The sequence below is a fragment of the Egretta garzetta genome, unplaced genomic scaffold (assembly GCF_000687185.1).
Source record: "Egretta garzetta isolate BGI_Z169 unplaced genomic scaffold, ASM68718v1 scaffold681, whole genome shotgun sequence".
Lineage (NCBI taxonomy): Eukaryota > Metazoa > Chordata > Aves > Pelecaniformes > Ardeidae > Egretta > Egretta garzetta.
In genome coordinates, this window is record NW_009258563.1 from 124,375 (window position 1) to 136,783 (window position 12,409).

Consider the following 12,409-nt stretch of genomic DNA (forward strand, 5'->3'; position numbering starts at 1 on the left):
AGAAATCAGGAGAACTTTCTTCTCTTGACTGAGGTTATATTCCTCAGTCAACTCATCACACACTCAAAGAAACACCAGTGGTGACGTAGTGGTGGGCAGAAAAGAAGCCTTTTGGTCATGATCAGCTTAAATCTAACACTTAAGTGCTAACATCATTCAAGAGACAATCAAATCATCAGATTTTCAACACCTGACCCAAGAGTGTTTGGGTCACCCACTGAGAGCACTTAAACTCAAGTGCTCTGAATCTTACCTCCACAGGTTTTAACCTGGCTCTGTACAATTACATTTCCTGATCTCCCCGGCACATGTATATTAAAACAGTCACAATTGTCCAGTCTGTTATATAAATCAAGCCCTAGTGTATGAACTGTTTCTATAACCCCAAATACCTGAAGCCAAACACTTTATCAACATTTTCTCTGCAAGCTTTGATGTAAGTAGAACTATGTGTATTTCTCCTAAAATGAGCACAATAGCTTAAAGTTTCTAGTACATCATTCACAATTGGATAAAATAACTCTATTTATTCCGACTCTACCAAGCTTTTTGTTTCTTTAATGAACTGCAGAATCAGAGTATTTTGCAGCAGAAAATATTTTATAGTTCCAATACTAACAAGATGTCTGTCAAATGCTTATCCAGTTGATCCTTTAAACAGTATTACACATTGCAGAAACAAAGACTATGGAGACAGGTATTGCACATCTCAAAAGACAGGCTAGGGTAGTAGAGATTATTAATTCACTATTTGACAATGCAATAGTTTTACAAACTGGATGCATGGTATACTTACCAGAGCTGGGTAAGAGGGATATCCACTGCATTTGGCCCATACTACTTTTAGAGGCTCAAGAACAGATGTTGCAGCATCAGTTGAAATCCACATACTGCTATGCCCAACTTCTAAAAACAAGTAATAATTAAATATAAAATTAAAGAATGAAACCTCAGACAAGTTGTCTGCAGTTGTTTCCTCATCAATATCTCATGATCATTACAATCCAAATACCAATACCATCTTTCATGCACATCGCAATGAAAAGCAAGTAATGTTTGTAACAGCTCTTTAAATGATACTAGCACTTTAATCCAAGCCTACAGATAAAGGACAAGTTTGTAGAAACTTCTAGAAACAGCCTATCTAAAACCACCTTAATTCTCAGGAAGCAAGTGTTTGCCAAATTCTAGTAATCCTTTTCCTCTGAAAAAGCTCAAAAGAAAACATAGAATTATAGTACTTCAAGTAACCAGTTTCTTTTGAAAGTATGACGACAATCCTGTTACAGGCGATGGTACTGAAGATGCAGGTTGCATGGATGTTTCCAAAGTGCTGGATATAAATAGTAGGATTAGCACCTGGCATCTTACAATGCTTGTCCGGTATACCTTTCTATTCTTATGCATAAATTCTAACCTGAACTTTAATTTCCATTTATTTATTTATTTATTTTTAATCAGCCCTCTTGGTCTCTCTGCCCAGTCCTTCCCTGCAGCAAAGTTCAAAAAGACCAACTGGGTTCAAGGAAGGAGCTGCAATAGTGGGTTTTTTCCTTTCTCAGGAGGCAGCGTAACAGAAAACTTAGTTAATGTTACTGTTTGCTTCTATCAGAATCCTCCTTTGTCTTCTCTGTTGCTCACCACCGGATTGAAGCATAAGACAGGTTTAAGTCTTTCAGTCAATCAGAACCACAATTGGCCCCCTAGACACATATGCATGCGGTCAAGAGACTGGGCAGAAGACAGTGAGTTATCACCTCAAGATGGAGCTCAAGGTGGAGAAAGTAGGAAGAAGGTAATGAAAAGTTCACAAGCTGTAAAGATGAGGATGCACTTCCTGTATGGGGAAATCTGGTACTATAATACAGTTCAGAGGTGGCAGTTGCACTTTCTTTTAGCAGTAAGGCAATACTTGACAGTATAGCTATAATATGATAGCAAGCTCTTTACTTGCCAAAATACCATTTATTCCTCAGTTCTTCCCAATCTGCTTCCATTTAAAATGGGCAAGGCTTATTGTTAATGTAATGTGTTGTGCAGATATATGTTCCACCTCAACATCACAAAAACTACTGGGGGAAAAAACGTGTTTTCAAACCTCGTAAGAGTAGAAATAGCAAGGGAAAAGTGTTTAAGGTGATCACACACAAGAAATAAAAAAATAGGTCAATCATTCTCCACAATATATTCTAGGTCAATTTTCAGCCATAGGCTATTAATTCAATTAGAATTTATTTTTAATCTATAGTGGTATCAACATTTCAAGAAAATACTTCACTGGGAAGTCTAACTTTAGAGGTTCACAATTATGTAACATCAGGTATCAAAACGCAGTAGCTCATAATAACTTGCCATCACAGCAAGACATTAGATGTTTTTGAAGCTAAAAGTTGTTAAAGGTTCTACTACAGGCGTGGGTAACATAGGAGAAAGAGAAATAAATGCAATTTTTCCAGTGCCTTTAAGACTTCGCTCAAGCCTCCTAAAGAAAATAGGGATTCTTTGCCATCAATCCCAGCAGGCTTTACAGAAGAAATCTTTAGTCAGTGGATTCCATTACACAAAACCATGAAAGTAATTTAAGTATTATTTACACTATTCTTACTGAACTGCATAACCTTGGAAAACAATTACTAAATCTATTTAATGGTTTGTTTATTTGTTCCTTTCTTTATATTTTTAGGAGAGATCATTTTAGGACATTCTTCACTTTCTCATTAGAAGCCAGAATAATATCATTCAGATTTATAAAACTTATAATAAACACACATAAAATACATACAGGCATTCTTGTACTTCCAAGAATATAGCTGAATACATAACATACTGGATAGTATGGAAAGACATGTTAAATCCAGATGAACCATTTTGGTAGTATCTCAAAATAAAACAATGACACCGACTGCTAACACAACAGAAAAAGCAATTTGGGCAGCTTCTTTTATTTCTCTGCTCTATTAATACCAGCATGTTAAGTATTCACGTCAGTTATATAGTGTCACGAAGGTTTAGATAAATGTATCCTTCATACACAGACTATTTTGAAAAAATATATATAGAACTGTATCGAGTACATCAAAGCAGTACAAGTCCTCTTCTTCAGGGTAGCTAACAAGAAAGAAACCTATGTTATACTCGGCTGCAGAGTCGATATGAAACAAAGAAAATGGTATCTTAATGCTGAGCAGAAGGTCACACATAATCTGACAGAATGCATGCAGCCAGATTCCCTCAGAGACTTCTCAGTGTATACACAGTAGGGAAGAATCTCAGAATTTTTCCTAGTCAGAATTTATTCCATGTGGTGACAGTGAGTTAATACACTAGCACATATGGTTAGCAGTTTTCTTTTACAACATAAAACCCCCTTTATTTCCTCAAGCTATGAAAGACAATGAACTTAAGTTAACAGTCAAGACAACATACTGCTTAAGATTTTAAATAATGGTACTCCCACTAGTTGAAAACCAACAGTAACGAAATACCACAAACAAGACTTAAGATTCTTCATAGTTTAGGGTAAAGATAAGGATGCCTCCCCAGATGACCAGATTAACAGTGCACAGTGTTTTTTTCTTCTTTTTTTTTAATTACATAGAGGAAACTCAGATTTTAACACCTAACTCAGGCAAATCCACTGACACTGAACAACATACTTAAGCTCCAAAACTACTGCCACCCAAGAGGTAGCTGTGGTATCAGCAGCGTAGATGGATTGGTCCTTAACATAAATGATAAACTGAGACTTTCATTATACTGTGTAACTCTTGGCTGGACAAAGTTTTCTCTCTGCTGTCAGTGTTACCTGTTATAATTAAGACCACACAGAGGGGAAAGCTATTTCAGTCAAATGCAGCAAAATGTCCCCCTACAACCTGCTCACACTTGCTCACCAGTCCAATATGACAGCATAGAGACACTGATGGAAAAAATACCATCCTAAGATTTACTGAGGGGAAAAAACAATCTGTCAAGAAGGTAGAACAACTGACTGCACAAAGATGGGGACAAAGAATTAAAAACTTGGACAAAAAACATGAGAGTATGGAACAGAAAAGCTAGACAATAATCTTGGATCGGGGAACAAGGAATAGCCAGGCAAAAGGATTGGGCAGGGCTCAGGAGGGACAAGCAGAACAACACATTGCCACTTTGGTGCAGCAACTTCATGACCTCTGTAGAGGAATCCAAGACCTACAAACCTCAGCACATCTCTGTATACAGCAGCTATTAATGAAAACCACTTACAGCACACATCTATTCAATGTCCAGTGCTCTTGTGCACCTAGGACAACAAGCTACTACATACAGGTAATTCTATCTGAAACCAAAGAAAACCGTATTAAGCCTACAAGACCAAGCCCCAAAAGTTAGACAGAATTCTGAGTCGCTTTTGAAACAGATTCATCCAGTGTATTTATATCTAAATATAATCTTCATATTTCAACACAGAACATATTTTTCTGTAATAGTCTTAACTTGTCCAGTACACTGAGCGGACCTGGTTCTAAAGCAAACCTCAGTCTCACAAGTCAAAATGCTGAACGTGGTAGCAGTATTACAGAAAACAGCATGCTCTAACTTGCACACTTGGCTTTGTGATGTCAACAGCACTCTTGTAACTCTGTTTGTGTTGGAAATAACATATTTCAGTGTGCCTGCATTACAATGACTACATCCATTAATCAACGCAAAACTGAATCCCATCACAATTGCAGTATTACAACATACCATACCACAGGTTCTGAGACAGCATGTTGTAAATAGAAACAAGATATTCCTTGGACCTAAAGAGAGCACAACCATAACACTGCATATACACTCTGGCAAACAGAACTGTTTGAGGTATTTTGCAAAGAATGAACAACTCTTTATTTTAGTTTCTTTGTAAAATCTGGGAATTTACTAATAAAAGTAAATAATGGTAAAGTTCCAGTTATGCACAGAATGTAAGCAGGAGATTTCACCTCACTCCTGCTTATTTCCTCTTCTTGATCTGCTGAGGTAACAGGGTGCAAAAGGCAGACAAAGGAGTTCAAATTAGGCAGAATACATAGTAATATATAAAATAATGCTGTTAAATATAATTTGCTCCTCCTTTTAGACAGCTATAGATTGTATCTGAGAACAGAGATGGAATCAAGGAGAGTTCTTAAAAATAGGTACAGAAAGTGTTAAATACAAGACTACCCAGGACAGAGTAAGAAAAGCAAACTGAAAAGGCCAAGTTCTGTGTAAGAGGTTACCATACAGATAATAAAGATACTAAACCTGAGAGCAATGAAGCCATAGCTGAAAACAGATTAGCTGCAAGAAAGAAAACAAAAACTGATTAAATGGGGAAGAAAACAAAGAGGCAAACAAAGAACGAGATAAAAGCCCTAGAAAGACATGAAAGTTCTGGAGAAGGAACACCCACAATGAGGGGACGAAGAGTTTTAAGGTCAGAAACTACAGACAGGCCTGCTAGACACCGCAAGGCTGATGCCTAACTTCAGTGTGGGAGCACTGTATTACACACACACACAGTTCTACTTACGGAAGAGATGACCTGCTGTATTGGGTTTGTGTGGCAAGGTTTTGGTAGCAGGGGGCTCCAGGCGTGGCTTCTGTAAGAAGCTGTTAGAAGCTCTCCCTGAGTCTGCTGCTGGCCACAGGGCCAAGCCACAGTGGTAGCACCTCTATGATAACGTATTTAAGAAGGAAAAAAACCCAAAACCTGCTGTGGGACAGTAGCCAGAGAGAGAGAACTGAGAGGGTGTGACAGAAACAGCCCTGCAGACACCAAGGTCAGTGCAGAAGGAGGGAGAGGAGGTGCTCCAGGCACCGGAGCAGAGATTCCCCTGCAGCCCGTGGTGAAGACCATGGTGGGGCAGGCTGTGCCCCTGCAGCCCAGGGAGGCCCACGGGGGAGCAGATCTCCACCTGTAGCCTGGGGAGGAGCCCACACCAGAGAAGGTGAGTGCCCAAAGGAGGCTGTGACCCTGTGTGAACCCTGCGCTGGAGCAAGCTCCTGGCAGGACCTGTGGACCCACGGGGGATCCATTCTGAAGTAGTCTGCTCCTGAAGGACTGCACCCCATGGAAAGAATGGACCCACACTGGAGCAGTTTGTGAAGAACTGCAGCCCATGGGAAGAACTCACTCTGCAGAAGTTCATGGAGGACTGTCTGCCGTGGGAGGGACCCCACACTGGAGCAGAGAGAGAGTATGAGGAGTCTCCCCTGAGGAGGAAGGAGCAGCAGAGACAGAGTGTGATGAACTGACCACAACTCCCACTCCTCATCCCCCTGTGCTACTCGGGGGCAGAGGAGGTAAAGAATTTGGGAGTGAAGCTAAGCCTGGGAAGAAGGGAGAGGTGGAGAGAAGGTGTTTTAAGATTAATTTTTTTATCCTCTCCTACTCTGATTTGATTGGTAATAAATTAAACTAGTTTCACCAAGTTGAGTCTGTTTTGCCCATGACAGTAACTGGTGAGTGATCTCTCCCTGCCCTTACCCCGATCCACAAGCCTTTCGATATATTTTTCTCTCCCCTGTCATATTGAAGAGGGGAGTGATAGAGGGGCTTTGGTGGGCACCTGGCGTCCAGCCAGGGTAAACGCACCACACCTACTTGAATCTCACAAGGCAATTAAAATATTGAAACAGGTAGAAAACGTTATCACCAGAATGTAGTTATTTCCTTAAAATTTGTAAGTTATCCTCTGTGTTCCTAGAGATTGCCACTTCTTTCCAATTTCAAATTTTTCGTGAATCAAAGCAGACCATGTCTTACCCGTTTGTCAACACATTTATGCAGAACAGTATATGAAGAGTAAAACCTAAACCAGAAAGCCCAACACAATATTGACAGAACCATAAATAGTACTTCAGTCCAAGTTTGGTTGTATTACTGAGTATCTTGATCATTTGAAACACTGCTTTTTAATCAAAAAAACAAGATCAGGTACTATTCTTTTCTCTTAAAGTCTTTTAAAGAGTCAAAAGCAGAAACCAGTATTTTCTGCAATGCTATCACCACTTTCAAAATGCTTAGATGTATTCAGTGGTGAAATTACGAATGTTAGAATTTGTCAAATAAATGGATAAAATTATAGTTATACGTTATTATTAAGAATACAATTATTTATAGTTACCAGCTGCGATTCTTGCTGCTTTGGCATAGTTTCCATTTTCAATGCATGATATCAATTCACTTCGGTCTTCCAGTGTGTGTCTTCGTATAAGTGCTGGTTTACCTTTACCACACTTCGGTAGGCTGAAACTACGAAAACATTAACATTAAAACCATTACTTGATAATTAACATTGTTCACTATAAATCAAGACTTTGAAAAAAAAATCTGCAATTCATCTGTACACAGTAAAATCAGAGTAGCAATTTTATAGAACAAACACAAACAGTTACATAAAAGCTAAAACCACAGACTTTTTTTATGCACAGAATTGTCTGGTTACCAGCAAAAGACAAACAGTATGCAACTACACCTCAACTGCTGTACGGGCTATACATGCACAAATGAGAAAAGCTGCTTTGTCTCCAGTGTAACAGTGGATACTGGCCAACTAGACACAAGCCCCCTCTGCTCCAACTGTTCCACTACATAGGAAACAATTATTTTCTCTTTCATTTTTTACTACAAATTCAAGTCTTTCAATTGTGGAATGTCTATACACAAAAAGGGAAATTTGTTCTCTGCACACTTGAGTTTTCCTTAAGCAAACAAAGAATCCGAACAGCAATTATTACAGATCGAATCCTGAATATATAACATTTACAAGAGATGCAGTATTAAAGTTCTCTTTGTTTCTGAAGGCCTGTTTGACTTGAGCACATTAACAACATTCCCTTAAACAGTTTAATACCAATCTTAAACACATGAATAAAGCTGCCTTTTTTTTTTAAAAAAAAACCAGATTTACCCTATACTCCTGTATGCTCCATTCTCATAGCCCAGGACTGGAGACAGCTACCTTTTACCCAGAGGTTAGTGTGCTTTTGCAAGATGTGCACCATTGATGATGGAAAAATATTTATCAATGGTGGCAGAGGCGACCATTCTGCATGTCCCACCTTTAACAACAGACTTCACAAATAGAAGGTCAACAGCTGGTATACAGGTACTATCATCACTGCAGTAACTAGCCACTAATCCAAATCACAGACTGATAATCTACAGTTTCACAGCTACTGAATTTACCTTCCCTGTGTACCAGACTCTGCTTTGGAAATTGCTTCTCTCTTCTCCTCACCAAAATAAACACACCCATTTTTAGTGTTCAGGATTAGGAAGGTAATTAAAACAAGATACTATACACATAAACATGTGTCTATACAGATCAAGAGAAGCATAGTCGAGTATAGAGCATAACTGTAATAACTTGAATTCAGCAGAACACTAGCAATCCTGAAAGGTGTCTTAGATTTGACACACAACTGAGGAAACTGAAATGTAGTCTTTTTTTCTAAAATTTATGCAATCCTCCAATGTGGGTCACAAGCAGTACAGAAAACTGATATATTCAAACTCAAATGTAGATTTCAGTTTTACAATTTTACCTTGAGTTACACAAAAGACTGTTACTAGATGAAATACTAGATTCTGATGCACAGCGGCGACGAGGTTCAACTTTTCTTCCCGGAGTATCATCTAACGCTCTCTCTTTACTTCCATCTCCAAAACCATTTGACAGACCTACAGCATAACATAAAATCAAACTGCATCAAACTGGAAACCACACCATTTTCATTAACAACTTTTTATATTCATACATTGCATCATTATTGTTCTGTACTTCAAGTATTTTGATGTGACGGAAAAGAAAGTACATAAATATTAACAGAATATTTCATTTCAAAACAGTAATATAAATAGGAGGTTCCTGTAGCCCAGATTTTAAAGATAGGATGTAAATTTAGGTAACAAAAGAAGATGAAAGATTATAATACGGGAAATGTCAAATGGAATATCAAATCAGTCTCTGTATGTAATGTTTCCAACTATTAAGACAGTCAGGCTACAGAGGATGGGTAGAAAAAAACAAGGAAAGAAAGTAATGTTACAATTTATGATTTACCAAGACTCATTTGAATACAATATTACAACTCTAAGTCAGTAAATATGGAAAAGTCCTATTCAAACACTGGAAGTAAGGAGTGGTAGGGATTCCCTCCTGATGCTATCTAGTTCTTCCTGAAAGTCTTTTCATTTTAGTAAATTCAGACTGACATCATCACGTCTGTCTTCTTGGATCACCAATCAGTAATATGCACGTTACTATTTCTCACTATCTGGCACAAGTTTATATATGACCAAGGGTATTGTATTTTAATTTCATTATTGTAATGAAAACATAACAGAAGGCTCTTGTACTACAAGCTACTGCCACCAATCCTGCTCTGGGTTTGCTAATTCACAAACAGCATAGTTCTTACTAAGCCATTTCCATATTTGATTAAAGATACAAATGAAGAGGTTTAAGATAGCGTTCTGAAGACTTTCCCAAGGGGGGATGGGGCTGGTAGGGTGTGGGGAATTAGGACTGAAAAAGAAAGAATCCAACACAGCCTCCAGAGTACCAACAGAAATAAACTGGCTAAGACAACGGCACTAGCCTGCAGTCAGCTACTGCAAGCTGTAGACTTCAAAGAGAACAAATTTTTAACACAAATTCAATTCTAAGTACACGTACTTCTCTACAATAAATTAAAGGTTTTACTTAAGGCATTTGACCAGCATGTTACTCATAATGCAAGAGTTACCCATCCCGGCCATCCTATTATCAGTCTTCAACATCATCATGATCTTTGTTCATTCAGACATAGTCAAATAACCTTATGCAACTTCACGTGCCTCTCTGCAGAGCATTATATTATAAGACAATTATGGCAGAACTCCCTTTATTAAGTTCTAATTCTTCCAGTCTGCTTGCTACAAAGACCTCTGCAAAGAAGGCTGACAACTAAGAACTTGAGCTTAGCAAGTTAATTTGTATGATTCAGTCGTATTTCAAGGCATTTCCACACAGTGATTTACGGGATTTCCTCCTCCACCCCCAGCAGACCTTCCATGTAGATTATCAACACAATTTTAGACTTCTAAGCAAAAAAGGAAAAATTATTCAATGGTTGGAAAGATTTACAGATAAACGTTCTCTTTCATAGTCATTTAGCTGACATTGTAGATCATTCATTTAAGAGTTTCTGTTTTGTAACTCCTGTATTTGCCTTTGATTTCTCATACAAGAAAAAAAATGACAAAGGTAGCATTGTCTTGAGTGTTCAATTACTGATCTACATGCTATTGATTAATCTTGTTCTCATTGTCAGCAAGTCAGTACAAATACCTAGAGATTAAGGAGTTTGGTCCTGGATGATGCTGAAAGACCTGTCACAGTGTGCTTTGTGAGAAAGCTTAAATTCCCCTATAAACTACACGAGTACACTTCACATAGCATCTGCAACAAAAGCTGAAAAAACATTCTGCAAAGATAAAAAGGAATAGAATAGAATAGAATCATAGAATCGCTTTGGTTGGAAAAGACCTTTAAGATCATCGAGTCCAACCTTTAACCTAACCCTGACATCCCACCACTAAACCATGTCCCTAAGCACCTCATCTAGCCTTCTGTTAAATACCTCCAGTGACAAGGACTCTACCACCTCCCTGGGCAGCCCATTCCAGAGCCTGACAACCCTTTCAGTGAAGAAGTTTTTCCTAATATCTAACCTAAACCTGCCCTGGCGCACCTTCAAACCATTCCCCCTCGTCCTATCATCTGTTACCAGGGAGAAGAGGCCGACCCCCTCCTCACTACAGCCTCCTTTCAGGTAGCTGTAGAGGGCAATCAGGTCTCCCCTCAGCCTCCTCTTCTCCAGACTAAACAACCCCAGTTCCCTCAGCCGTTCCTCATATGACTTGTGCTCCAGACCCCTCACCACCTTGGTTGCTCTCCTCTGGACATGCTCCAGCAATGCAACATCCTTCTTGTAGTGAGGGGCCCAGAACTGAACACAGTATTCGAGGTGCGGCCTCACCAGCACCGAGTACAGGGGCACGATGACTTCCCTGGTCCTGCTGGTCACACTATTCCTGATACAGGCCAGGATGCCATTGGCCTTCTTGGCCACCTGGGCACACTGCTGGCTCATATTCAGCCGGCTGTCAACCAGTAAAATCAGCACGGTGGTCCCTCCATGTCTCAGCAACTGGCAACATGGCAGAGGGGAGGTAAGAGGGCTGACCATGCCAGAGCAGACCGGGAAGCAGTATTAGGCTGGGATGACCCTAGGACTGAGCCCTGGGGGACCGCTTGTGGCCGGCCGCCAACTGGATTTAGTTCCATTCACCACCACTCTCTGGGCTCGGCCACCCAGCCAGTTTTTAACCCAGCGAAGAGTACATCCATCTAGGCCATGAGCCGCCAGCTTCTCCAGGAGAATGCTATGGGAGACTGTGTCAAAGGCTTTGCTGAAGTCCAGGTATCCAAGGAGATCTCACAGGTCTCTGCAAATAACTATTTTTTTATTCTTAGCTATCCTGTCAGACTGTTTTCAAGTGAGGTGTAGAAACCGTTTTGTTTTCATTCTCCCACAAGCCAGAGGCACATTGCTCAAGTTATCATTCAGGTACCTAGCTAATAAATCGGCCATCAGCAGAAACAAATTACATCACAGATTTTTTTTTTTTTATTTAAAGACAGATCAAGTAAATATGCTACTAGAACCAGAGCACAGTTCAGGTTCCAAATGGACTGATAAAGTGAAAGCAACTATCTGTTTATTCCTGTAAGAGTATGTATAAAGTGTTTAACCATTTGTATGCCAAATATCACTTGGCTACGTATCTCTACGTACATCGATTCTGTACGTGTATGTATGTCCAGAACAAAAAAAAATTAGGGAGTAGCTTCACATTTTGATTGCTTCCATGATTTTACAATTGTGCTGCCAATGAATCAGACATTTCGGCGCTCTCAGTCCCTTGCAATGGTTTCTTCTCATCATCACCACGTCAGTACCAAGAAATACGTGGTCATGTAATGAACTAGTTTTCAGCCATGTGCTGGGCAAAGCAACCATGTGATTGCCTGACTGCTGATGTTGAGAAACAAGGGAAGCTACAGGAACGTGCAACTACAGCAGTGGAAACAGCTCTCTGCAGTGGTAGTCCAGTCTTATACTAGTTTAAACATAACCTACATTATGAGTTTAATGACTCATTTCATTCACTATATGTAGGTTTTTAAGATTACAGTACACAAAGTTTTTTCAATCTGTAGAATGGTCACCAACAGTAAAGAAAAAAACCCAACCTTTTTTTGACAAATAAGGAATATAGAAGTGCAAAAGAATGGAGAGCTTCTCAGACACATTTCTCTCTTGCTTGTGGAAATATGAAAAACAAAGA

At 39.4% G+C, this 12,409-nt stretch overlaps 1 protein-coding gene across 1 annotated transcript in view; it reads right to left on the reverse strand.

The window, feature by feature from the left end:
- Nucleotides 1-12,409, reverse strand: part of BRD1 (bromodomain containing 1) — a 62,575-nt gene that overhangs the window by 5,544 nt on the left and 44,622 nt on the right. The window contains exons 9-11 of the mRNA XM_035903393.1: nt 8,560-8,695; nt 7,137-7,264; nt 797-906 (exon numbers count right to left, since the gene is read on the reverse strand). Coding sequence (XP_035759286.1) covers nt 797-906; nt 7,137-7,264; nt 8,560-8,695 — 374 coding nt within the window. The remainder of the gene's footprint in view (nt 1-796; nt 907-7,136; nt 7,265-8,559; nt 8,696-12,409) is intronic.